The following is a 27,738-nucleotide window of genomic DNA, read 5'->3' as shown; positions in this document are numbered from 1 at the left end:
CAGAGAGAGATCACAAGCAGGCAGAGAGGCAGGCAGAGAGAAGGCGGAAGCAGGCTCCCCGCTGAGCAGAGAGCCCGATGTGGGGCTCGATCCCAGGACCCTGAGATCATGACCTGAGCAGAAGGCAGAGGCTTAACCCACTGAGCCACCCAGGCGCCCCTAAAGTAGCTTTTAAAGCTCCCTGGCAGGGCTCCACATTGAGCATGGAGCCTACTTAAGCAAACAAACAAACAAAAAATACTGACATTTTAAAAATATAAATAAAAAAGTAAACCAACAGTAAAGCTCCTTGGGAGAGTCTGGCATGCAGCCTGCCTCAGACAAGTGGTGCACACCAGCAGTTCTCACATTCATGTGCACCAGCGTCCTGGACAGTGTATGAAAGCTGACTACTGGGGCTGCATCCTTACACTCTGATTCAGCAAGCCTGGGGCAAGGCCCAAGGAGATACACTTCTCATCCACGCCTGGGAGCCCTGAAGGTTGCTGGTGAGGCCCCACTATGCTTTGAGAACAACAGCCCTCCATTGTGGCCTGCATGCATGATACGGACTTGGGCGCTACACATGCCCTGGTGTGCACCCTCCATGCTGAGCATGTGCTCCAAGCTGGGCATGACATATGGTTACTAAGTCAGGTGAAGGGTCTCCTAATTGCTTTGGCATTCAGACCCTATTTCCGCCCACCCCCAGACTCCTCACAAGGAAGTGGCTTGCTGAAGCCACATACCCCATGCGTGCTTGCTTTCTTGCCCTGTTATAGATTCTGTGACAACTCTAAGGAAGAAATGAAGTTACTCTGATATGATTCATTTGTAGTGAACTTTGCAACCTCCTGCTAATCACTGCTTCTTTCCCCAAGAGGCCCATACACCCTCCCTGCCACAGACACGACAGCCTGGAGCCTTCTGAAAGCTTATCTAAGTCAGCCTTGCACATTCCTATGCTTCCATCACTCACTTCTCTTTCCTTAAAATACACACACTCCATTTTCCCAGGTGTTGGCTTTCAACATACCCTGTAAGATTTGCACAACACTTCATTTCCAGAAGTCCCGTCTGATCAAGGGCACAAGCGTAAATATCAATGCAGTGGCCATTTGTAGCAGTTCGGTTAGCAAGCATCTCATAGTGCTGTGAATGGGGAAAAATTACCTTTAGGAAACCGTATTATTCACCAGGTATGTCTTACTATACCAAAGGGATGTAACCAAACATAAGAATACAGAGACAGTTTTCTTTATAACATCCAATAAATGTATAGTTTTCAATCTCAAAACACTTCTAGCAGTTTTAAGACCACCCACTCTAAGAAAGGACTCAGCTGGGCCATTGATTTAACAGCAGCCTAGATCTGGAAGGTCACCTGAGCAAGGGCCATTTGCTGCCCACAAGCATGGCCTCAGCAAAGTAGCTGTCACTCCAGAACAGCTCAAACGCACTGGGTAAGCAGAATTACAGCCCGTGCCCAGGAGCACCTACCTTGGTTGCCTTTTTCATGAAACGTGCATTATCTTTCTCAATATCATGCCAGGAGCGAATAGGAACCTTTAATTCATCTCCAACCACCATGCCAGGCCCTTGGGTGGGGGGACCCCCGGTAAACAACATAATCCTGGCTCCCGTGTTCGGAAAAGTGCCCTGGAACAATAAATGGCAGCATTTTAGAAGCATTCAGCCCGCCCTGAGTATGCTTCCATCTCCCTAAAAAAAAATTCCAAAGTTCTTTTCAGCTCTGCTGGATACTAATGATAGTTCAAAACAACATGGATGACAATGCAGAGAAGCAGCCTTACATCTTCCAACCCAACAGCTCTGTACACTTTTATTAATTCACTGTGAGCACTTGCCCTTGCCCTAATGGCCTTGTGTTTCTCATGAAAATTTCTGGTATTTTCAAAACATCATGGGGCTCCTTCACTGTGGATAATAATAATAGTAATACCTGAAGTGCTTTCTGATAAATCCATGGTCAATCCATTCACTTAGGTCACAACTCATTTTCAAACAAGGCTAGCAAACACAACCTGTGGGAACAAGCTTGCAAGGTTTGATGCACCCTGGTAAATTCTGAGTTACCTCCAAAAGGCCAACAGCAATGGACAAAGCAACACCAGTGGATCGCAAAGGTCTCTTCCCCTGGGTCACAGGCCATGGGTCCCTCTGCAGCTCCCCAAGGAGATCAGTGAGGTTCATGTCAATCTTGTGAACAGGCTGCAGAAATCTGCATGATTTTCAATAGACACATCAATCCTGGTTTAATAAAGTACTATGGTCTTTAGCCCTAGGTGACACAGAGCTCTTCAAGGTAATTACTCAGAGTAGTAAAAACTTAACAGTTTTTTCCTTCAAGGCAATTTCACTCAAGAACATAACTTAAAACTGAATATATAGCAACTTATATATATAGCATGGAAAAAAGCTAAATTTAAATAGGAATAAGTCAGTTTAATTAAATTTAAGCAGCAAAGAAATCCTAAAGACAGGTCTAATGTAAATTCAATCCATGTAAAATTCCTGTACGTGGACCACCTTCATCATTCTTTTTTTTTTTTTAAGATTTATTTTGGTGGTGGGGAGAGCAAGGGGGAGGGGCAGAAGAACAAGGAGGGAGGAGGGGGAGTGGGAGAGAAGAGGGGGAGAAGAGGGAGACGGAGAGTGAGAAATAGCCAGCAGACTGCTCACTGAGCAGAGGGCCTAACTTGGGGCTCAATCTCAGACACTAAAATCATGACATGAGCTGAAATCAAGAGTCAGACACTCAAACAACTGTGTCACCCAGGCACCCCCACCTTCATCATTCTGAAGATCCACTTTAAAGTGATTCTCAAGTGTTTCTCTTGAGCCTTAGGAGTGAAAACAGAGAGAAGCACTGGTTTCTTTCCACAGTTAAGTGGCTGTCCCTAGCACTTCAGGCAATGCTTTTTATCATGTTTGGTGACTGTGAACCCGGCCCCAGGTAGCCACAGGCACTCAAAGAAGAGTCTGGTCTCAGGCTTGCTTGAGGACACCTCACAAAGCTTTCAGTTTTCCTACTTTTACTCAAGACTCAAGAAGGACAACAGCCATATGGATAAGGAAGGGAAGGCTTGAATACTGCTCAATATCTCAAAATACTTGTGATGCCACGACACTAACAGGAAAGACATTCAGAGCAAATCTAACCACACAAATGTGTGCACACATACATATGTGTATATCCACAACCCAGTTACGAATTTCAAATATACACCAAACAGTTACAAAAGATCATTAAATGTTGAATATTCTTAGGCTTAATCATTTACTTTTTTTCCTCTAAAAATAAGAAAACAAAGGTTCTAAGAGTCTTTTTCCCTCACTCCAGCAGACGGCCCCGCATGCCCGCTACTGTGTGTGCAACATTCTACGCTGGTAGCTCACCTGCTTGAAACAAAAGGCTGCTCGTGAGGCTGGCCAGGTCTTGCTTGCTGCACGGGCATGGCAGGCTTGGTGAGGCCCAGCATATCCTAAAAAAAAAACAAGAAGACTCATTTCCCGTAACACTAGAGTGAATGACCAATTCATGTTTAAGAAATCTCCTTGGTCCTGCTTGTGTACGAGCATGGCACAAACCTGTATTTGCTTCGCGGTGAAATCCTTTGTCCCTCGGAAGACATAACTCTTGGAGATTCCTTCACAGCTGAGTTCGTGAACCTGCACCATTCTCCCAAATGTGATCAAACCCACCAGAGCATCTGGAGGAAGGAGACTCAGGGACATTTGCAGGGATTCCTTGAGGGCTTGAAGGTCATCTTCTTCTAGGCACGTATCAACCACATAGAGGAAGATCAGAGGGGACTGAGCACCTCGCTTTATGCAAAGAAACACAGCACAGTGGTCAGTATACAAATAGACCCAACCAGCTCTTTTTAAAGCAAATCAGGCATGCGAATGAAACTCTTCATCTATACGTACTGACAGGGAATAAGGACATCTAACTTCCACTCACCTCATTAAATGACAGGTTACATTAAAACAAACTAAATGTAAAAAGTCTCTGTATCCAACAATTTATTCTACGTTTCTGAATGCCTTCCATGTGCCAGACACAGTTCTGGGTCCTGGGATACATGAATGCGCCAAAAGAACAAAAATCCTTACTGCCTCAAGTTGCTGACTTTCTGGAAGAGAGAGGCTAAGGGGCTGCCAAGAACAGAAGTAGGAGCGGGTTCCAGTATTACCTGAGGTCAGGGCAGCTCATTAAGAAAGTAACATTAGAACAAAAACCCAGAGGAGAGGGAGGAAGCAATACAGACACAGGGGAAAGAGAATTCCAGCCTGCGGAAGAGCTAGAGGAAAGGCCCACAGGCAGGAGCAGTCCTGGCATGCCCGAGGAAAGTCATGAGGCCCATGTGACAGAATGAGACACTAATACAAATTGAGGTCCAAGTGATAACACGGGGCAGGTCCACTCAGTGCCTTGAAGACTATCTCTTACTCTGGGTGAAAGAGAGCCATTTTCAGCATTGGAGGTTTCTGAACACAGAAGGAACATGACATGTTTTTAAAGAGCTACTCTGGCTTCTGGATTAAGAATGAGATATAAGTGGGAAAGGGTCAAATTATGGAGAAGGACTAAGAGATGGCCGGGCAATTTAAGTGAGAGGCGGTGGTTGGCCAAGGACAAAAGCAGTGAGGGAAAGAAGTGGTTAGACTGTGGACCCAATGCAATGCCCTAGTGGACTGGATATGGAATGTACGAGAGAGAGAAGTCAAGAACGAACCCAAAGTTTTCAAGCTTGACTACAAGATGGAGTGCCCCATCACAAAGCTGGAGAAGGCTGTTGGGGACAGGTGCTGAACTCAACCAGTGATCCCTTTTCTAGCCGCCTGTCAAGACTGGAAATAATGCCGGTAAGTGCACACGCATCACGACCGAGTATTCAGGATCCTACTGCCTTCGCAGCTTTAAGTTGCCCAGAAAAGTAAGGGACACAGAAGCCAAATATCTCAAGAGAAACTCTGTATTTAACACCACTCATTAAATGCATGACAAAGAAGTTACCTGTATCACATACTCGATTGTAGAAAACTGGGGCATCAATTCAGCAGGCTGATTCACCTCGGATATACCTGTGTAAGCGGGAGGAAACTGAAGAAAAGAAAACAAAGCAATCTTTCATTAGGACTGAAAGATATTTATGTTATACCTCCTATTTTCCACTTATAAAAAATGAGTAATGACCATGTATTAATTCTGTAAAACACAGAACACTAAATAACAGTAACTAAAATACAAGAATCAAAATTTGGGGGCGCCTGTCTGGCTCAGTTGGTAGAACATACGATTCTTGATCTCAGGGTTGAGTTCAGCCCCATGTTGGATATAGAGATTACATAAAAATAAAATCTTAAAAAAAAAAAATGCAGAGACTCAGTTCTCATCCTAACTCCTAAATCAGAGCCTGCATTTAAATACATACATCTATCAAAATTTTAAATCAATAACCCTGCCTTATATTTATATCCCATTGTAACTTTTTAAAAGGTATTAGGGTACATCGTAACTTCTAGATCATTAAAAAATGCACTGTTACAAACCACATCTTAAGTGCTGCCCTGCAAATTAAGGACTCAGATTTTAGCTAAACCCATCAATGGTTTAGGTGGAAGTCTAACACTTTTATTTGGGTTTATTATTTTAGCTGCTATCATCAATGAGTGCATATACACTGTAGAAAAACCAGCAAGTACAAGAAAATATAAGGAACAGGAAAAGGGGTGGATGGCTGGCTCAGTAGGAAGAGCGTGCGACTCTTGATCGGGTTGTGAGCTTGAGCCCCAAGTTGGATGTAGAGACTACTGGAGAAAATAAACTTAAAAACAAAAAACAAAAAACAGTGGCATGTGGGTGGCTCAGTTGGTTAAGCATCTGCCTTTGGCTCCTGTCATGATCTCAGGGTCGTGGGATCGAGCCCCACGCTGTTGGGCTCCCTGCTCAGGGAGGAGTCTGCTTCTCCCTGTCCTTCTGCCCCTGACCCACTCATGTGTGTGCACGTTCTTGCGCTCTCTCTCTCTCAAATAAATAAATAAATAAATAAAAGAAGAAAAAATCCCTCATGTTCCTACCAACTGGAGATACCCACTGTCAACATGTAGGCATATTTCCTTTCAGATTTTCTCTGTTTAAGCACAGCTGAGCTCGCCCTGTATATATAATTTTGCAAGCTGCTCTTTATGCTAAACATATCATCACAAGCATTTTCTTTTGTCTTTAAAACTTTCCGCAAACATTTTAACATTTTATTTATTTATTCGACAGAGAGAGATCACGAGTAGGCAGAGAGGCAGGCAGAGAGAGAGAGGAGGAAGCAGGCTCCCCGCCAAGGAGAGAGCCCGATGCGGGGCTCGATCCCAGGACTCTGGGATCATGACCTGAGCCAAAAGCAGAGGCTTTAACCCTCTGAGCCACCCAGGCGCCCCTATGCAAACATTTTAAGTTCATGGCTTATAGACCGATTTTTCTCCAATTTCTTTATTGTCGTAAAATACATATAAATTTTACCATAATAATCTTTGCTCAGTGTACAGTTCAGTGCTCTTAAATATTTGCAATGCTGTACAACCACCACCACCATCCATCTCCAGAATTCTTTTCATCTTTCAAAACTGAAACTCTTAACCTGTAAACATCATCTCCCCATTATCTTCTCCCCTGAATGTCCTGATATTAATCCCTTATTAGATTTATGATTTGCAAATATTTTTGCCCATTCTGTTGACTACCCTTTAGATCTGCTGATATTGCCTTTTCTTTTTTAAAGAGTTTATTTATTTATTTGACAGACAGAGATCACAAGTAGGGAGAGAGGCAGGCAGAGAGAGGGAGAAGGAAGCAAGCTCCCTGCTGAGCAGAGAGCCCGACATGGGACTCGATCCCAGGACCCTGGGATCATCACCTGAGCCAAAGGCAGATGCATAACAACTAAGCCACCCAGGCGCCCCAGTTTCGAAATTTTTAAATCAAAAGAGGGTCAACACTGGTACTTGGACCCTAAAAGTTACAAAGATCAAAAAATGAAAATTCATGGGTAGTTCAGTGGATTGAGCCTCTGCCTTTGGCTCAGGTCATGATCTCGGGGTCCTGGGATCGAGCCCCGCATGGGGTTCTCTGCTCAGTGGGAAGCCTGCTTCCCCTTCTCTCTCTGCCTCTCTACTTGTGATCTCTGTCAAATAAATAAATAAAATCTTTTTTAAAAAATGAAAATTCAATAATATACACCATCCAATTAGAATAAACTGAAATCAAATGAAATATAGACAACATATCCGTTTTCTTATGGTAACATATTCACTGCTAACAGAACACACAACAAAAAGGAAATTCTGTCCCTCCACACTAAATGATAAAAACCCACATAATGAAACTGAGTCACCATTAAACACAGAAATCACAAATGTTCAATGTTCAATTATGCTTAACAAAAGCTATTACCTGGAGTTCAGCAGAAACTGATGACTACCGGGCAGACACAAATTCAACCTCACTTAATTTTTTTTACAGTTCCACCAAAATGAAATACAGAAAAACACTTAAAAAATTCACATACCTGATTTCTTTGGAAACAGAAATTACAGGCCCAAAGCTTTGCTCGATAATCAACCTGACTGTAAGAAAGATAAATATTACAGGTAGGTACCATTTTCATTTTTAATGCAGAAAGCAATCAAATGTAATCCTCAAGGGGTAAATCACACAGATGTGTTTTTGTGTGTGCAAGAATGGATGGAGGTATACAAAATGTCCACTGCAGTTAAGAGTCTGGCTGTTAAGTATGCCAAAAATTTCTTTCCTACAGCGGCAATGAAGACTTAGTAAATCTTTTTTTCTATTTTCTAATTTCCTTCATAATATTTAAAATTTCATGATTTTATATAAATTATAGGTTATTCTCTTTTGCCCTATTATCTTAACTAATCTGTGTGATTTTTCTAACATCTTTATTGTTCAGATATGTGAAACTACTAACTTTCAATACTAAAAGCATGCACAGGAAAAATATGGCTGACTTTCACTTTACCTAGCTCACGTGAAAAAGTTGGGAGGCATGCTTCTGGGTTGATATACTTCCTAGAATTGGTTAAAGATAATGCTTCAGTTGCTTCTTTTCCCCCTTTCTACACTCAGAAAATTAAGAAGCAAGGCTAGCTCTTCAAAAGAAGAGCAGCATTGTACATATGGGTACCTTAAGTAAAAGCAAGGGGAATGTAGTAAAAAATGTTCCCTCATATAAAAATCTTACCTTTTGAAGAGTATTTCTGATACTCTTCACCTCTTTAAAAAGTTCTTTCAAATAATGCCCACATTTAAGAGAAATATCATAGGTCACCACCTCGGGTATAAAAAATTACACTTAACAATCATTAAGAGTTGTGATTTCTTCTATCACTCCTGCCACACAGCATCACCATACCAGGTAAGTAGGAGAAAACTGTTTGAAGTTTTTCATTTTTGGAAAATGCTTTAAAAAGCACCAATATAACTTATAGTTAAGCCAAAAGCAAACCGAAATTAGGAAAAAAAAAAGCAAATTTCAAATCCCTTCCCTTTGTTTCCACTTCATTCCCATAGGTTCCAATTTTATGTAAGGGAGACTGGGGAGACTTTATAAGCATTCACTGTAAGAATCTCACCGTTCACTTCTCTACTCAAATTTGATGACTTGCCCAAATTGAATCATTTTTATGAAATCATGCAAATGTCATAATTTACTGCATTCTTCTTTTTTACTAATTTTAAAAAGAATTCATACCAAAGTGGATTGAGAATGGCTTTGCAAGTTGTCCGGCTACAAAGCACAGGTTCATACTGTACAGGGGGCAGGTCTGGACGTTCTTTCAAAGGAGTAAGGAGACAAGCAAGGGGAACAACCATTCTCGTAGCCTCGAGACGGCTGGAAGGCCACACGTTCCAACTAAACCGCACACCATCCCGTTCTTCATTCTGCTGAATGAACTCGAGGTATGTTGCCATAGTCTAAAAAGAAACTGAAGAAAGAGTTGTAATTTTATGTGAAATTCTCAAACTAAACTTCAAAAAAGAAGACAGTCACCTAACGCAATGTTTTTTAAACACTTAGTCGAGAAGAACCAGTCACTGTAGGATGACATCTCTCTTCCCTTTGACCCCCAAAAGCCAAATAACTTCACAGTTATCTTTGACTATTGCTCCTTTGTCAACTCTCTCTAGCCACTTAAAGAAATAAAAGGTGTGGGGAGTTTACCATTATTTGATCATTTTTAAGCTTCAAGTTAGTTGAATACTAATGAAAACCTTCTCATAGATCACACATCTCAACCAAGCAAATTCTAGTTCCCCTTGCCCAAGAGTAAGTCTCAAATCCTGTTTCAGCATCCACAACCTTCCCCCCGCCCCAAACCCCTTCCTTCTGTGCTTTAGTAAAGCAAACACTGTATTAAATTTTACCTTCCAAGTGATCTCATTTTTGTGCCCTTTCCCTTCCTCTCCTTGTTAACTGTGAAGACAAGAACTGGATGTTGATATTTGAATCCAATTCGTAATCCACCATCAGTTCTGAGCCAAAGTATTTCTACTTGGGATCACCAAAATTACAATGCTAGGTTTGCTATCATGCTGAGTGAGTCCTTCACCAGAGCTTCTCTCCTCACCATGGTTGCTTATGCTCATGCCTCAAAAGATTATGGCTAATAAAATAACCATTTAGACTAAGCTTTTCAAACTCCCACAATGTCAGCTCCATCGAGTGTTTCATACATCCTTTTTACATCCTAAAATCTAGGCTAAGGCTAACACACATCTAAGCCACTTAGGGTTCAAGGGAACAAGCCGCTCATGAAAAATGGAAAAACAGGCAAATTAAAGAATCTACATTTTTAGTAGCCTCTAGTGCTCACTTTTTGCAGTGCTGAAAAACTGTATCTATGTTATTATGAGAAGTGTCATACATACTGTAAATAATGTGGACTAAGGAAATGGTTTTTATATGGCTAGAAAGGTAAATGAAACAATTAGTTTACTACACACAACTCATACCACAAAAATTCCAAATGTTGGCTCCAACTGAAACTCTAAGGCATATATTTGTTCTTTCTGGCAAAGGCGGGATACTTAAACGCCTTTACATAGGACCCACCTCTGCAACTACCTGAGTGGGAATAAAAGCATGTTCTAATGTGACAATTCTCAGCAAGTACCTCTAAAGGTTTCATTAAAAGACTGTTTCCCCATTCAAAACACTTCATTATTAAAAGGTGGCTCCATCCAATGTCCCCTGGCAGCTACGTATTAAAATCTGCTCTTTCCAATTCCCACTGCCTACTCCCCTTACTTCTTCTAGAGCATGGATTCTTAACTCTGGGCACAAAACCAACGGGGGACTTCAGAGAGTCAATAATTCTGAAATTGTATGTAAAATTGTGTGCATGAGCTAATGTGCATTTTCCTAGGGCGGTCGATTTATGGCTCACATCATAGCCTCAAAGATTTTCTGAAGAGGTTAATAGCTGAATGAATTAGTTAATAAAAGAACTTTAAAGATTTTGTAGCAGTATCTGCCAAAAGAACAAAGAAAAAAGACACACACACACACACACACACACACACACAAAACTGAACCGCTCATCCCATCAAAGCATAACTTTCAGAACACAGTGGACAAGTTTAAGCAAAGTTTAATGGTTGAAAGGCAGTCGGAAGACCTGGGTCCTACTTCCAGCTGCCACGAATCAGAAGTCATTTCACCCACATTTCGGGTTACTCAACTGAAAAAAGGTTGAATCCTTCCGCACTCCGCGATTCGGAGGGGTTCCCGAGCCAGAAACCGGCCGGCCGCACCGCCAGACGAGGAACGCGTCACTCTCAGCGGACCCCTGGGTCACTGAGTCCCTAAGTTCCTCTGCCCGCCGAAAGAAGGTTTCGTCCTAGGAGCACCCACTCGGTCCCTATAGAGACTCTTGTCCGTGCCCACGGGCCCCCCATCACCGGCACTCCCACTCACCTGGCAGGAACCCGTCACCTGGCCGCGTCCGCACCCACAGCTGCTAGCGCCCCGCTCCGGCTCCCACAGCCAAGTCCAGCTCAGCTCTCAGCCAACTGGTCAGCGTCCTTGTGCGTCACTTCACGGCGCCGTCCGCTGGCCAATCAAAGAAGGCCTCTCCGGCGGAGGAGCGGAAGCAGACTTCTAGTGAAGCCGCGCCGCCATTTTGGAATAGGGCAATACAATCGTGCCTTGGTCAAGGAAACCAAAATTCTTCAGATCCTAAGTTCCTTCACGTTCACCTCTAAACCTTTGTCCTTCAGAAAACTCCAGTGCCTGCCGGATTGCTTCCTAGGTGCAGCCTGCACGCCTCAGGGATTCGGCTGAGCCAACATGACTTCCGTTCGCCTAAGTAGGAAGTCTCTTTCATCGCCTTAGTTACCGGGAAGCGAGAATGATGACGTGTAGCACCGGAAGAAGGAGGGACCCCGTGCGGGGGAGATTAAAGCTTGCCGGGAAAAGGTTATCAGCGCGGGAAGGGACGGGGCGAAGGGAGAGTGAGGCCATCTGCGCTAGATGAGGGAATTCGGCAGGTAGAGAAATGCTTCGTTTAAGTTATTACCAGGTTTCCTCTTTTCGCTCGCTCTGTTGGATTCGCGTTCTCTGCAGGGAATGGCGCTAATGCAGTTACTCTCTGCGTGTCTCTCTCTGTCATCCATCTACGAGAAGGTGATTAATTGAAAGCTGTCATATTCAGGCATCCCAGGAGACTAACAAAACCCCTAACTCTTTAGAGCACTGCTTTCCCCAACCATCACAGCCATTATACACCTTTTTATAAGCGACAAAAATGAGCACGTTTATTAATCTGACCCAGAAATACAGCCTTTCTGTAGTATCTAAAAATAAGAAAGCTATATAAACTTAGTATTATGCTTAGAATGTGTCTAGATATCCAAGGATTACTATTTATTAGTTCAACTTAATATTAGTACAAAATTTTAAATTACTTACAGAACACCAATTAGTTTCTTTTTAAAAGATGTTTATGTATTTATTTGACAGAGAGAGAGAGCACAAGTAGGCAGAGCAAGCGGAGGGTGAGGGAGAAGCAGTCTCCCTGCTGAGTAGGGAGCTCCATGTGGGGCACCATGCCAGGACCTTGGGATAATGACCTGAGCCCAAAGCAGCCGCTTAACTGACTGAGCCACCCAGGTGCCCCAGAATACCAAATAGTTTTAAGTCCATGTACCGTGAAACATAATTACTCTTTGTTTTTACATAATTACTCAATATGAGAAGTCTGTGGAATAGTTATTCAGTTTTGAACAAATTTACGTTTTCCAAGTTCCTAAAACATTATGTCAGAGTGATGTTAGGTTATTTCATTATAAAACTTGAATAAATTTAGGAAGTTTGCACTAATTTTTCTCTCAGTAAGGAAACAAACTCAAAATACACACATATTTGTATTATGGTTTACACTGAGAAAAGACAGCTGTGGCTTTTTAATCAAAATGTTAAAAGAATATCATTTGCCAAAGGCTTGCTCTGATTATTTGAACCTGGATTCTTTCAGTACTGGAAATTTATGAGAAGGATATTTTAAATACAATCTCACACATTTAAAATATTGGGAGTTTTTTTTTAAAGATTGATTTTATGTATGTATGTTTGTATGTATCTATGTATGTATGTATATATGTATATATGGAGGGGCAAGGAGCAGAGGGAAAGGGACAAGTTGACTCCACAATGAGTGCGGCACCCCTAGGGGGGTTGGATCCCACAACCCTGAGATCACTACCTAGGCAGAAATCAGCAGTCAGTTGCTTAACCAACTGAGTTTTAATCTGGTACCCTCCAGGCGCCTGTCATCCAATCAGGTTTTTGTCATTGATCATGTGGGAAAGGGTGGAGGGCTCCTTCCAGGATGGCATAAAATCCCTTTAAGGGTAGTTTCCTCTTAGGGAACATGGGGAGCTTGTCCCTGCCTGCCTTTCTTCCAACTAGCCTTCATCACTATCATTTTTCTGTAAATTAATTTCTGTCTCTATGGAGTTGTGAAATAGCTTAGTCAAAGATAAAGACATACATCCCTTGCAATCGGATGACCCTAGGGAGTCCTTTAAAAAATGCCCAGCATTCTTTGGAACTTCACCCAGTAAACTCTTTTGACTATTTCAAAATCTTTCACAATTTTCGTGACATATTATTCATCATCTATAATCTAATTTCTGTATTTCTGGCTCATACTTATCCAACGTGAGAGTCCTATATTCAGCAACAACCTGCTGGGTATCTCTGGATATTCTTGGCACTTCAGTCTCCATATGTCCTGTTAAGATGATTGAACATGAAGGCCATTAGACTGATGTCTAAGGTCATGGCAGCCTAATAAGCAAACTAAAATGTAAGCATATAAATGCTTCGAGGTTATGAAATCAAAACACCAAGGACAGACAATCACAATGAGCCAACTGGACAATCAATTAATTTCTTCTCTTTGCTTCCATTCCTTCTCTGTGAAAGTGTTTTTCCTGACTCCTGTTGGCAGAGGGCTCCAAACCACTTCTGGTTTGATCCTGTTTGATTCTAACCGAATTTTGCTCAAAAAGATCTTATAATTTTAATGTGCCTCAGTTTATCTTTTAAACTGAATTCATTGCTCCCCTTGCCTTAAACTAACATATCACTTGGAGATACCATTCCTCTCCTAGTAACTAAGGAGTCCTTCCTTGTCTCTGATGTGTTTCAACACATGCCACCCCACAATATGACATGTTGGCATATTGAATATTTTAAACTGAGAGTTTTTGAGAGAGGGTAGGTGTAAGGAAGGCCCCACTGACCTCTCCTGTCTCCCTTCAAACAGGCCATAAGACCTTCATGGGAAAGGTGCCCTCCCTTTACCAGGAGGAGACATCTGTTACCTCTGCAGACAGGGGCGCTGTGTGAGCTGGACTAGCACTGTCTTGGGTGAATCCACCATGACTATCTCTTTGTAACCTGAAGCCTTCAGCTTAGCTGCCCCCACACACCTTCTTTTTGTCTAATCACATCCTTGAGTACACCCTTGAGGCATGACATCCTTGACAGGCTGTGGAGTTATGACAATGACATGACACAACTCTTTTCAAACATTTCCTCTGGGGGTGGTCTCCCGGGACATATTTCCCTGCCTCTAGGGCTAAAAAAAAAAAAAAAAAAAAAAGGCAAGTCTTCTGAGAGGTGGGGTTGCAGAGATCTACTCATCTTGCAGCCACCCAAACTAAAGTCCCTTTAGTAAATCATCTCTTGTCAAGCTGGACTTACTGGGCTTTTTCTTTGGTCTTATGCCTCCTTCACCCTTTGGAGATAGTATTGCATATACTTCCCTTAGATGATGAGAGGAATCAGAATGAACAGGACTTGCTAAGTTTCTTTCTGCTTACTACCCTTAGCTCATATCTTTTTATCCCATTGAATTTTCTTCACTACCTACCACTCTTCGTCACATAAAAACAATCTGGTTTAACTGCTTTGTTGGGTTGTCATTTCTTTTTTTTTTTTTTTTAAAGATTTTATTTATTTATTTGACAGACAGAGATCACAAGTAGGCAGAGAGGCAGGCAGAGAGAGAGAGAGAGAGGAGGAAGCAGACTCCCTGCAGAGCAGAGAGCCCGATGTGGGGCTCGATCCCAGGACTCTGGGATCATGACCTGAGCCGAAGGCAGAGGCTTTAACCCACTGAGCCACCCAGGCGCCCCTGGGTTGTCATTTCTTTATGAAGGCTCCTATGTCATGTAAAACATACTTAAAAATCAATGTGTAGGGCGCCTGGGTGGCTCAGTGGATAAAAGCCTCTGCCTTCAGCTCAGGTCATGATCCCAGGGTCTTGAGATCGAGCCCCGCATCAGGCTCTCTGAAAGCCTGCTTCCTCCCTTCTCTCTTCCTGCCTCTCTGCCTGCTTGTGATCTCTATCAAATAAGTAAAAAATTTTAAAAAATCAATTTGTCTGCTTTTCTCTTGTTCATATGTTTTTTGTTTCAGAGTCCCAGCCAAGAACCTAGAAGGGTAGAAGGAAAAGATGTTTTTTCTTCCCCTACATCTCTGACACCCCAAACTTGAAACTAATAATGAATCACTTGGTCCTGTTGATTTTTCTATTCTAATTATTTCTCAGTTCCATCTATCTACTTATTTCAAGCCCTCATTCTTTTTCGTTCAATTACCATAACAGCCCCCCCCCCAGAATGATCTCTCTCCCCAAATTTTGTCACACCCAACTCTCACTTTGATTGCTAGATAGATTTTTCAGATGTCACACATCTGACTCAGATCATCCCTTGTTTAAAACTCTACCTGGCCAAAAAAAAAAAAAAAAGTAAAAAAAAAAAAAAAAAAAAAGAAAAAAAAAAAAAAAAAAAAAAGTAAAAAAAAAAAAAAAAAAAAACCCAAAACGAAAAAACCTCTACCTGGCTTTCAGTCACTTACAGGATAAAGTAGATGCCCCATCTTGCTGTACAAGGGCCTCCACGATCTACTTACTGCAATTCTACAGCACTGAACCAATTGTCTTTCCTAGCCTATGTTGCTGTCTCACCTCTGTGCCCTTGTGCATGCCCTCCACACTGCTAAGAACAACCTGGTTTATGGGGAGAACAAAGGAAAAAGGAAAAAATGAAAATTTCCTTACTACTTACAGCCCATTGACAAGTCCTTGAAATAGGCAAAGTGACCTTCTTCTAGGAACTCAACAGCCTCAATGTTAATACTTTGCTAAGGGGAAAAGTCAATCTTAGCTTAACATTATCCCAACCTCCTAGATCCTTTAACATATAAAAATTCCTTTGGAAACTTCCTTTATTTCTACACCCAAGATCTGTTTAGCAATCATCCTCCAAGCAAACAGCCCACTGATATACATCTGAACGGTCTCATGGCTAGGGTTTTACTAAATCGTAATAACTGACTTTTTCCCGACAATAGCTAGCCTCCTCAGGCTCTTGGAGACCTTGCTTCCCAAATTCCTTAGAGACTTAAACTATCCCTAACCCTCAGTTCCAACTTTAAATATAATCAATTGCTCCTCACAAACTCAGGGCAGCTCTTTCTGGCCATGGGTCCTGTCCCCATGCTTTAATAAAACCACCTTTGGAGACCAAAGTCATCTCAAGAATTCTTTCTTGACCCTTTGCTTTAAACCCCAACATTTCCACATCATTGGTTGCCTCCCTTCTTTTCTCACTTAACTCCCACATGTCCTTCAGGACTCCGAAGAAGCTTTCCTTATATTTTCCTTTCTTCTTATTGGTTAAAACAATAATACTAAGTGAAAGAAATAGAAAAGGAACCATAGAAGAGGTTAGAATGTCTAGACAGTGAGTTTGGAGAATCAGAGGCAAATTGCATAAAGAAGAGATTCTGACCTGGAAAGAAAAGTTCAGGGAAAGGAAGGTGATTCAGAAAGAGAGCTCAGAGACTGATGGCTGAGTCTGTCAGAAAAACGAAAATGAGTGGTGCCTGGCTTGCTCAGTTGGTAAAGTATCCATCTCTTGATCTTGGGCTCATGAGTTCAAGCCCCATGTTGGGTGTAGAGATTACTTAAAATAAACTCTTAAAAACAAGAAAAATGAAAATGTTTTTTTCAAGTTCTTAAGAATGGCTCTTTCAATATTAGCAAATGATATACCAGACATAAAAGTGCATTTTCATTTTTTTGATTCATAAAAATGATTTTAGTTTTGAAACCAAGTTATTTCTTCTTTGATAATGACAAGCTCAGAAAAATGCTTGCCCAAGAGATAGAAAGTAAAAAAGAAAACAAGGTGGATTTATGTGTAAGTACATAATCTTTGCAATCATTGTTGACAAAAACAACCTGAGAAAGATGACATTTGAGGCCATTACCTTATTTTTCTCCTTCTCAAAGGAAGAGCCAATTACCTTGCGACTGAGAAGAAAGACAAATCTTAAATCTTAAGAAAGGATAGATCCTTTTTCAGCCCACAGTTCCTGTTAATGGAATGTCATTGTTTATTGAACTAAAAACCACGAAGCAGGGGCATCTGGGTGGCTCAGTGGGTTAAGCCTCTGCCTTCAGCTCAGGTCATGATCTCAGGGTCCTGGGATGGAGCCCCGCATCAGGCTCTCTGCTCAGCGGGGAGCCTGCTTCCTCCTCTCTCTCTGCCTGCCTCTCTGCCTACTTGTGATCTCTGTCTGTCAAATAAATAAATAAAATCTTAAAAAAAAAAAACAAACACCATGAAGCAAGCAATCTCTAGGCTACAGGAATGCCTGTGATTGTTTTAATTTATATTTAAATTTCAAACAGCTTCATTGTGGTATAATTGACACACAGTAAGTTGCACATATTTACAGTGTACAATATATATATATTTTTAAATTTTATTTATTTATTTGAGAGACAGAGAATGAGAAAGAGAGACAGCATGAGAAGGGGAAAGGTCAGACAGAGAAGCAGACTCCCCGCTGGGCTGGGAGCCTGATGTAGGACTGGATCCTGGGACTCCAGGATCATGACCTGAGCAAAAGCAGTCACTTAACCAATTGATCCACCCAGGTGCCCTAAAACGTACAATTTATTAACTTTTGACATCCATCACCACAATCAGGATGATGAGCATGTGTAATGTTTCCTTGTGCTGTTGGTATTTTCCATAGTTTTAAATAAGTGGAATAATATGGTATGTTCTCTTTTTTTGTCTAGTTTTATCTTTCACTCAGCACAATTATCTTGAGATTAATCCATGGTATTGTGTGTCAGTTATTCATCCCTTCTGAAGTGAATAAGTTTACATTTAAAATTCAATAATATTGAACTTTTACTTTTTTTAAGATTTTATTTACTTATTTGTCAGAGAGAGAGAGAGAGAGAGCGCACAAGCAGGCAGAGTCGAAGAGAGAAGCAGGCTCCCTGTCGAGCAAGGAGCCTAATGCAGGACTCGATCCCAGCACTCTGGGATCATGACCTGAGCAGAAGACCACAGCTTAACCAACTGAGCCACCCAGGCATCCAATGATATTTACCTTTTTTTTTTTTTTAAAGATTTTATTTATTTGACAGATAGAGATCATAAGTAGGCAGAGAGGCAGGCAGAGAGAGAGAGGAGGAAGCAGGCTTCCTGTGGAGCAGAGAGCCTGATGTGGGGCTCAATCCAGGACCCTGGGATCATGACTGGATCTGAAGGCAGAGGCTTTAACCCACTGAGCCACCCAGGCGCCCCTAATATTGACCTTTTAAAGAAAATTCAGAGTCTGAGGTTCAAGAAGAAAGAGTATGTCTGGCTCTTCCTAAAGAATGTGGTGGTGGGGCAGTGTATCCTTGATCACCTGCTTGTGCCTGTTCAAAAAATAAACTGAGAGTGTTCCTCAGTAACAGATACTGGAATACCTGTCATGTACGCAGTGAGTAAGTCCATGGGAGGGGCAAGGAAGAAGCACTTTCCTGTTCATTCCCATTTATTTGGTTTCTTTATTTTAAAAGATTTTAGTGATTTATTTGAGAGAGAGAGCATGAGGGGACTAGGGGCAGAGGGAGACCTAGGGACAAGCAGACTTCCCGCTGAGCCAGGAGACCAGCTGGCTCTGGGCTCTATCCCAGGACCCCAAGATCATAACCAAGCCAAAGTCAGCCACTTTTTTAACCCACTGAGCTACAGAGGTGCCACATGTTTATTCCCATTTATAACCATACATATACACTTCTGCCCACCTCAATATAAAAGTAGGGATGCCTGGGTGGCTCAGTTGGTTAAGTGGCTGCCTTCAGCTCAGACTGTGATCCTGCAGTCCTGGGACCAAGCCCCATGTGGGGCTCCCAGCTCAGCGGGAGTCTTCTCCCTCTATCCCTCCTTCCCTGCTCGTTCTCTCTTTCACTCTCTCTCTCTCTCAAATAAAGAAAATCTTTAGAAAAATAAAAGATTTGGATATATCTGTGAGGCACGACTGGTTCCTAAAATTTCAGGACTGCATATAATATAATAGGTGGTACACTACTTCATTGCTACCTCAGTTTCTCCAGTCTCTAAATTGGTTTGAGTATGAATCTTATCCATGTGCACCTTTTAAAAAGACAGCATTTAAAGTGATGAAAAATAACAACCAGGGCTGACAGTAACTATTGTACTAACAACTGTTTTGAAGTGGGAAGGAAAAGTAATAAAAATTTCAGGAGTCCTCAACTCATAAATAGGTTATTTCTGTGTATTGGAACTAAAAACACACTTTCCCATAGAAATACATCGTAATTGTAGTAAAGAGAGAAAAAATTCTGGGCATGTCACAGCCTGTCCTAAATAAGGTGGTGAGGGAACTAGCGTTAAGAGGCAAGCGAAAGGTGGTTCACATATGATGGGAACTCTCGGGTTTGCTTTGGCCGCCAAATGCGGTAAGTACCGCCGGAGTCCACGAGCGGACCCACGGCCTCCCAGAACTACAATTCCCAGAATGCCACGGTGCAGACTCCTCAGCGGATTCAGTCTTGGGACTCCCGGCACTACAGGTTCGGCTACTGGGCGAAACCGGACCCTCTGCGCTCATGGCTCCCCCAAGCAAGGCAGTTATTGTTCCCGGGAACGGAGGCGGCGATGTGGCCACCCACGGCTGGTACGGCTGGGTGAAGAAGGGGCTGGAGCAGGTAAGAGACGCGTCTGGCTGCTCTGGGAAGTCAGCTTGGAGCCCGAGGGGACGGAAGGGATGGAGGGCTCGGAGGACTGAAGTTGGAACGTGTGTTCACCAGCCCCTACCCCACCCCAACACACCCCCTTCAGCAAAGGCCAGGGTGTTTTCATGCCTCTCCTTGCTGCCCTGTCGCGAACTCTAGTACTAGTGGTCGGAATTTTGGTGGGTGAAACTGCCTGGAAGACTTCTCTGCGGGCTCAGGCACTAAGAGTACAAGGCACCACTTCCTAGAGCCCCCTCCGTTTCCCTGCATCTGCCCCGGTTCAGATGATTGTACATCTGCTTCTCTGCTCCCTGCCTCTGATTTTTAAAACATCAATATGTAATATTGAATATGTACAAAAGCTGTATGTAACATATATGTAAATTATGAAGTATAATGTAATGAATACCTGAAGCTCCATCACCAAACTAGAATCTGCAACATTAACAATACCTTTGAAGCCACATGTATGTCCCCCCCATCCCATTTCCCTACCATCCTGAAATCTTTTTCACTTCCCCTCTTAAAAGGGAATGTATTTTTGCAACTATGTCCGTGTGCTTTGAACAGTATATTTAATTTGGCTTCTTTATGAGCTTTATGAAAATGGTGACCAGCTGTGGTTGTCTTGTGTATCTTGATTTTTTTTTTTTAACCTCTTCCATAACCAGGCAATAGGACTGCTTCCTGGATTGTCATCCTCTAGAGCTCTAGAGTACGTTTCTATAATAAAGTTCCAGGGCTGTGGCTGAAAACCAAGGCCAGAGCTACAAACCAAAAAGATCAGGGCTGAAGCTGTCCAAGAGGGTGGGATCTCCCAACTTTCTCTTCCATGTTTCTGTACCATGTTTTACCTAATCCGTGGGACACAGTCTGTTTGACTACAGTCAGTTTGTCTAGAATGCATTCATTCATGATACCTCTATAGTATCTGTTTACAGCAATAAACAAAGATATATAAATGCGCATATAGGTCTCTGTATATAGCGACCTACAGAGCTAGCTACATATAGAAATACAGACAGATGGAGTTTATCACCGGAGGGATTATGTGTTCATATGTAATCCTGTGGCACTTAACTCACTTTATTTCATAATATAAGCAAATATTTATTGAACTGATAAAGATCATATCAGGTGTCTCATTTTTTATTAGCAAAGTATTAGTTGTAATTAAGATCTTTATTATAGCTTTTTTTTCCCCTCATATCATAGATACCTGGTTTCCAGTGTTTGGCTAAAAACATGCCTGACCCAAGTAAGTTTTAAACATGTTTTTAAATAGCCTCATCTTGTTGGGTTTTGATCTTACCATTTTCCTGGTAGAGAACAAGAGTATCATACCAGAGGAGCCAAAGGGAGTATATACCTAAGAATGAATGATGGCAAGTAGTTTAGGAAAAAGGGTTTAAACCAAAAAATATTCTAGAAAATTCTAGTAAGGATCAAGAAAACACCTGGGCTTGGTAAAATTTGATTTTCAACTTTACAGTTCACTCGATTTTCCCTTCTAGAGGTCAACAGATATTTTCAGGCAAAATTTATGGGTGTTTATGTGAGACAGAGATATGATAAAACTTTACAGCACCTATAGGAGATTGGAATATTTCAAAAGGTAATATTGCTACTTTTGTTCTGACTGTGCCTGTGACCTGTGTCAGGAAATTTTTCTTGGGAAAAAATAATATACATATGTGCCTATGAATTTGAGAATGTGGTCTAGAGTTTTTTTTCTTAAGTTTGAAAGTTCACATTAAAGCTTCAGAGTTACATTTTTATTTCCTCAGCATTTTCTTATAAGAACATGGTGAAAAATAAAAGCAAAATCAGATAGATAGATGGATAGATAGATAGACCAAAACTGTGGATTTGAGTCTTTAAAACAGCAACACAGCAACAACAGCCAGTACATCATTGGCTCTGTTAAAAGAGCCCCATCTCCCATTTGGTCCTGCAGTTCCTAAATTGAGAAGTGCTGACTAGTCATTGATTAGAAAGGTGGGACAGCATTAGACTATAAGACTGTCCTATCAAATGACACACTCTTTCTTTACCCTGAACCTTAGTTACAGCTCGAGAGAGCATCTGGCTGCCCTTCATGGAGGCGGAGCTGCACTGTGATGAGAAGACCATCATCATAGGACACAGTTCTGGGGCCATTGCAGCCATGAGGTGCGATCCTTGCTGAATTCTCCCCCGATGTGGGCTCCAGCTGGTTTGCAGACCTCATTGCAGTTCCTTGAACATGCCAAGTGTGCACCTGCCTTAGGCCTGTGTTTGCCATTGTTTTACGTGGAATACTCTGATCCTAGCTACTTGTATGGCTTTCTCTTCTTTAAATCTCTAATGTCTCTTTCCACTAAGGCCTTCTCTAGTCACTTCAGATGAAACAGCAACTTCACCTCGTTGGCTCCTATCCCCTTTATATCTTGGTATCCCCTTTTTATCTATAGCACTTTTCACCACCTGATGTCCTGTTTATTTGTCTCCAGCCAATAGAAATGTGAGCTCTGTGAGGGTGGGATTTTGTTCACTCTGACACTGAAACCAGACACCTAGAAGAGTGTCTGGAATATGGTAGGTGCTCAGTAAATATTTGTTGGAGGGTGGAGGCTATTATCTCCCTGTCCCCTCTCCCCCGCAAGTCCTTAGGATTCATGGTGCTTCCCTGATGCTCTTAGTTAGAACATCAGGTCTCTCTCCCTTTAAGCTTATAAGGCCTAGAGGATAGGACTTACTGGCTGAGTAAGCATATTAGGGTTGAGTTTCTTCCATATTTGCTAGGAATATAGTTTTTGTGTAGCCCCTTGGCCCAAGCAGTTGCTCAGGGTGTCCTATGAATTGCTTGTCAGAGAACCTTGCCAGATTCCATAATCTTTCTGCCACACCATTCAAAGCTCTGAGATATTGCTTCCCAATGTGGAGCCACAGAATTTCTGTATAGTCCTAATGTTTATAAACTGCTAGGGGTTGTCTGGAAAATGAAGAAATCCCTTTATGCTGAAATCTGTACCAATCCAAGGCCACTGAATTTTTCTCAGGCCACTGACTACTAAAGTTGTGTCTTTAAAAAAATCCCTGAAACTTACTGTGGGATTGTTGGCAACCTTCTAAAAATTAACTTCTAGAGTTAAGGTAGGCAAGGAGAAAATAGATGCCAAAACTATGGGGTATAAGACTGTAGGCGAACAGGAGATTGATCGAGTCACAGAGGACCACCCCACAGATTACTTACTATTCACGAAGGGGACAATTGTGTCTACAAGGGATATCTGATAGCACTCACCCTAAGTAATCACACTTAATCTCACCAGTAAAGGGACTCTGGCATTGAGTGTCTCTGACGTGACGGAGTGGGATGGACACATCGCCTATGTAGTATTCTTGCCAAAAATGTTTAACCTCTAACCTCTGATCTCGAGGAAAACAGCCAAATTCAGTTTAGGGGATGATGTACAAGACAACTGGCTTAAAGTCTTAAATGTCAATGTCATTTAAAACAAAAAACTTAAAAGTGACTAGAGAGTCATGAAAACCAAATGCAATGCATGATCTTTATCTAGGATTGAAAAGCAGTTTTAAAGAACATTTTTGGTACAACTGGAGAAAAAATGAATACAGATAGTATTACCGTTTCTATGCTAAATGCACTATCTGTAATAATGGCACTGCGGATATATGAGACTACCTTGTTCTTAGGGGATACATGTTGACATGTTTAGGTGTGAAATGTGGTAAAATAAATGAATAGGTGCTTGTTTTAGGTTGAAATTTTTCAAAACAAATGTTGGGACAGCAGCTCTTTCTGCCCACGGGTCCTGTGCCTATGCTTTATTCAAACCACCTTTTTTCACCAAACCAAACAAAACAAACAAAAACAATAAATGGCTGGGCAAAAAGTTTAGGCTGAAAACAAAATACCAACCCTAAGTATTTCCTGGCCCAAATGACCACTCCACATCTTTCCCTAGCCTAGTCTTTGCTGAGTGAGCAGAACCTTCTGCAAATAGCTGAGTGTCCGTTTGCCAGGCACTATACTAGACACCAGGGTCACAAAGATCAAGGAGACTCACACCTCCTTAAGGAGCTGAAGGTTTATTGGAGAAGATAGATATAATATGACACAAACAATTACTAAATGCAATGTAGTGTGTGGCAAAAGAGGTACATTTCCATCATGGTACAGAATTTCTTAAAATATGGTTCACCGATCACTGGTATTTGTCATCTGTGTTGGAGAAGGTGTCATGCCTTAAAATGCAGATTCCTGGGCCTTGTATCAAGCCTCTGCATCAGATGCTCTGGGCTGAATCTACACGTTGATCAACAAAGCAATGCTGATGCACACTGAAGGTAGGTTAATAGGCACATCAAAGAGAATGATTACACTTTTTATGTTTTTTTGGAAAGGATTACCAAAGAGGTTTGGACTACCTTGAAAGAGTAGAAACTCACCAAGTGGCCAAGGGTAAGCCATTAACACCGGACTTGTAGTTCTGCAGTTTCCTTCCTATTTTTATGTTAAACTCAACAAGTGATAGCACCTGCTTTCTGTAAGCTGAATCAAATGAGTTTTCAGGTTTGGTTTGGTTTGGTTTTACTTTTTGGCAGTCAGATTTAACACTAAGTTAGCTGACATCATTTCTCTTTCTTTAGGTATGCAGAAACACACCGAGTATATGCTATTGTGTTAGTGTCTGCATACACCTCCGACTTGGGGGATGAAAATGAGCGGGCCAGTGGTAAGTCCGAAGGCAGAAACCAATACAGAAAAGCCCTTCCTCGGGACGCCTGGGTGGCTCAGTTGGTTAAGCGGCTGCCTTCGGCTCGGGTCATGATCCCAGCGTCCTGGGATCGAGTCCCACATCGGGCTCCTTGCTCCGCGGGGAGCCTGCTTCTCCCTCTGCCTCTGCCTGCCTCTCTGTCTGCCTGTGCTCGCTCACCCTCTCTCCCTCTGTCTCTGACAAATAAATAAATAAAAATTCTTTAAAAAAAAAAAAAAAAAAGAAAAGCCCTTCCTCTAGTCACAAGGATGCTTGTTCAGTTTAAACAGCACTGGCTTTTGGATAGGCTAAAAAAAAAACCTCTAGTAGCATTTGAGAAACATTTATTGCCCTTCTTTAGATGCAAATTAGGCCCTTTGAGAGGTGATAGACTACTTCCTAATACATTGAACCCTGATTTTATCTGAGTCATGTACTCCCCCTTCCCAAGTGACTATGGTATGGAGCTCTACAGATTTGAAAACTAAAGGACTTCTAACTCACACGTAGGCACTCAATCTTTGTGTCTCTGCTATGGTCTTTGCTAGATATTTTACAGTGGCTAGAATGGAAATTATCCATGGGTGGTAATAGGTTATATATTTATGTTGTTTTTTCCCATAGGATACTTCAGCCGTCCCTGGCAGTGGGAGAAGATCAAAGCCAACTGCCCTCACATTGTACAGTTTGGCTCCACTGATGATCCTTTCCTTCCCTGGAAGGAACAACAGGAAGTGGCTGATAGGCTGGAAGCCAAATTGTACAAATTCACTGACCGTGGCCACTTTCAGAATGTGGAGTTTCATGAACTGATTAGTGTGGTAAAGTCTATGCTGAAAGTACCAGCATAGACAGGATGGTTTCTGCTATTTTGCATTCCAGTATAGGGACAGAGCAATTATCAGGTTATTAATAGATAAAAATCATCTGTGACCAGATGATTAGTGGACACATAAATTCTAAAAAAACACAAGTTCAATGTTCAAAATAAGTTAGAAACAGCATTTCCATTTTCCATAGGATCTGTATCTCACAAACTGCTATGAACTGAAGCAGTGTTTTTCCCATTTGATTTGGGACATAAGGACAGTTTATCTACCTTTATCTGTCCAAAGTGAATAAGCAGAAGTGGAATCCAGGTTTCCTGATTCCCAGTCCAGATTAAAACGAACTACTTCTGTGTATGTTGTAGGAGTGCTACTCCTCTTTGGAATGAACCTTTTGTTATTTTGGGAGGAAAGAAAACCTGACCAAAGGTCCAGAGTGCTGGCTTAGAGCTCAAACCACTAGCTATCTTGGGCTGGCCCAGGACATTAAACCCAGACCAGGGCCTCCCATCTTTATGACACCCTGCCCCGGTCCTTCATGCTGAGGAAGAATGACCCATACGTAACTAAGAGTCGGGTCTGCCAGGTCAGACAGTGACCATAAGCCCAACCTGGACATACACATGAGCACAGCCAATCAGATCTGTGCTAGACTAGAGTGGTGGTGATTAGGGCAACATGGGGAACTCATGCCTTGTCTACATTGTTGCCATGTGGGAAGGGGGAAGGGTATTGCCAATTTTCTGATTTTTCAAGGAAAAAACTCAATGCAGTAGTTTTTATATTTAGGGACTATATATATGTTTGTATACACAGTTCATATGTATATGAGTTACATTCAGTACGTGTACATGTGGATGATGTAATTTGGAAGTGACAGCATCAATAAAAAATTTACAGACACTGCAAGACACACAAAGTCCAAGTCACCCATTTGTGACCTCTGCCATTGGGACTGACTTAGCCAGGTGCTTTAAATGATTCTTTGTGAAGCATAAGAAATGAACATAATGTCAAAGGATGCAATCATGGGAATAATTTGGATTTTGTTACAAAATCTTAACTAGTTTTTAAAAGAATCTTTCCATACCTCAAATTTTGTTCTGTAAAGAATTCTACCTTTTAACTTCCATGGTCCTTTGGTTCTCATTTAAGCCTTATTCCATGATTTTTTTTTTTTTTCTGATCATATTCCCTCAAAAAAATGCTTTTTATTTCCCAACATTTTTTGGCTATTATGATCCCTAAATATTGCCTCAAACAACTTCCAGTGACTTCATACTTGATGTTGCAGAACCTGATGTTTGCTGCAAAGATGTGAATTCCCTGTTTATGTCTAAAGGAGATTCAAAGCCATCATTTTAACCTGAAAAGTTTTGGTTTCTAAATGTGATCAAAGAAAAAAAAGACTCTCATCATTTAATGGCAATTATCTTTGGGGAATGGGAATTTTAGATATGGTGTGGTGGGAATCTCCTTTTTACTTACCTGGGTATTTTGAGTTTATTATAGTGAACATGTATTACTTTTATAATTAAAAAAATTTAAGAATTAAAACAACTCATTTGACGTGTTAGTGAAAAGCAAATTCAATAAATCAATTGAATAATAATTTTCTTAAAGAGGTTGTTTAGCAATAATTTGATCAAGCCTATTACCAAAATCTGATTCTATTTGGATTATTTGGAATTAGTCATTGCTTTACTTACTCTCAGTCTTGTTTTCTGAAGTCCTTTGTCAAAAAATTACAAACTGGGGCACCTGGGTGGCTCAATGGGTTAAAGCCTCTGCCTTCGGCTCAGGTCGTGATCCCAGGGTCCTGGGATCGAAACCCGCATCAGGCTCTCTGCTCAGCAGGGAGCCTGTTTCCCCCTCTCTCTGTCTCTGCCTGCCTCTCTGCCTACTTGAGATCTCTGTCAAATAAATAAATAAAATCTTAAAAAAAAAGAGAAGCCATAAAAAAAGTTACAAACTTAAATAAGTTAATAATATTATATTGTCCTCCTCTTCCACAGAAAGGCAACAAATCTATACAATTGAGAAATAAGTAATTGTGATATTCTTCATTCCTATAATTAATCTAGACCTAGTTGTGTTATCCAATTTGGTAGCCAATAACCACAGGGAGCTAAAAGATTAAAAATTCAGTTATTCATTCACACTTGAAATTTATACATTTCAAGTTTTAACAGACACAGGTGACTAGTGGCTGCTTTGTTGAATAGTAGATATGGAATACTGTCATCCTTATAAAAAGTTTGTGGGACAGCAGTAGTCTATGACATGCATTTTTATTCTTCCTACCCACCATGTAATAATAATGGTTCAAAGTAAAAGTCACTCAACTTGAAATTGTTTGACTCATTTACTCAGTTGATCGCCATAAAAATCATGGCTGCATAAAATTTACTCTTCACCAAATTAAGCTCAGAGGAGTTTTATAGAAGAATCCCACATAAACTATCAATTTAAACCACTGACTCATGGTCTCTCATGATTGATTC

The 27,738-nt window shown here is 41.4% G+C and overlaps 2 protein-coding genes across 3 annotated transcripts in view; one reads left to right on the top strand and one right to left on the bottom strand.

Moving 5' to 3' along the window:
• The window catches only part of SEC23B (SEC23 homolog B, COPII coat complex component), a 44,499-nt gene extending 33,114 nt beyond the window's left edge, over window positions 1-11,385 (bottom strand). The window contains exons 1-9 of one of the 2 annotated variants that reach the window (XM_032859255.1): window positions 10,998-11,385; window positions 8,772-9,006; window positions 7,569-7,626; window positions 5,024-5,110; window positions 3,592-3,828; window positions 3,400-3,485; window positions 2,077-2,221; window positions 1,480-1,638; window positions 1,016-1,131 (exon numbers count right to left, since the gene is read on the bottom strand). In XM_032859255.1, the coding sequence (XP_032715146.1) occupies window positions 1,016-1,131; window positions 1,480-1,638; window positions 2,077-2,221; window positions 3,400-3,485; window positions 3,592-3,828; window positions 5,024-5,110; window positions 7,569-7,626; window positions 8,772-8,992 (1,109 nt within the window). In that variant the 5' untranslated portion in view covers window positions 8,993-9,006; window positions 10,998-11,385. The remainder of the gene's footprint in view (window positions 1-1,015; window positions 1,132-1,479; window positions 1,639-2,076; window positions 2,222-3,399; window positions 3,486-3,591; window positions 3,829-5,023; window positions 5,111-7,568; window positions 7,627-8,771; window positions 9,007-10,997) is intronic. The other variant, XM_032859256.1, reaches the window with a different exon arrangement.
• On the top strand, window positions 11,370-26,856 carry RBBP9 (RB binding protein 9, serine hydrolase). Its single transcript, XM_032859272.1, is given in 8 exon segments — window positions 11,370-11,393; window positions 11,395-11,529; window positions 11,531-11,569; window positions 19,483-19,617; window positions 20,860-20,902; window positions 21,711-21,816; window positions 24,301-24,386; window positions 25,032-26,856. Coding segments are annotated over 8 exon segments (795 nt in total). The 3' UTR covers window positions 25,259-26,856.
• The last annotated feature ends 882 nt before the right edge of the window (window positions 26,857-27,738 follow it).

This window comes from Lontra canadensis, unplaced genomic scaffold (genome assembly GCF_010015895.1).
Source record: "Lontra canadensis isolate GAN:19392208 unplaced genomic scaffold, GSC_riverotter_1.0 scaffold16, whole genome shotgun sequence".
Lineage (NCBI taxonomy): Eukaryota > Metazoa > Chordata > Mammalia > Carnivora > Mustelidae > Lontra > Lontra canadensis.
Note: the sequence above shows the minus strand (reverse complement) of the source record. Positions and strands in the feature narration are given on the sequence as shown.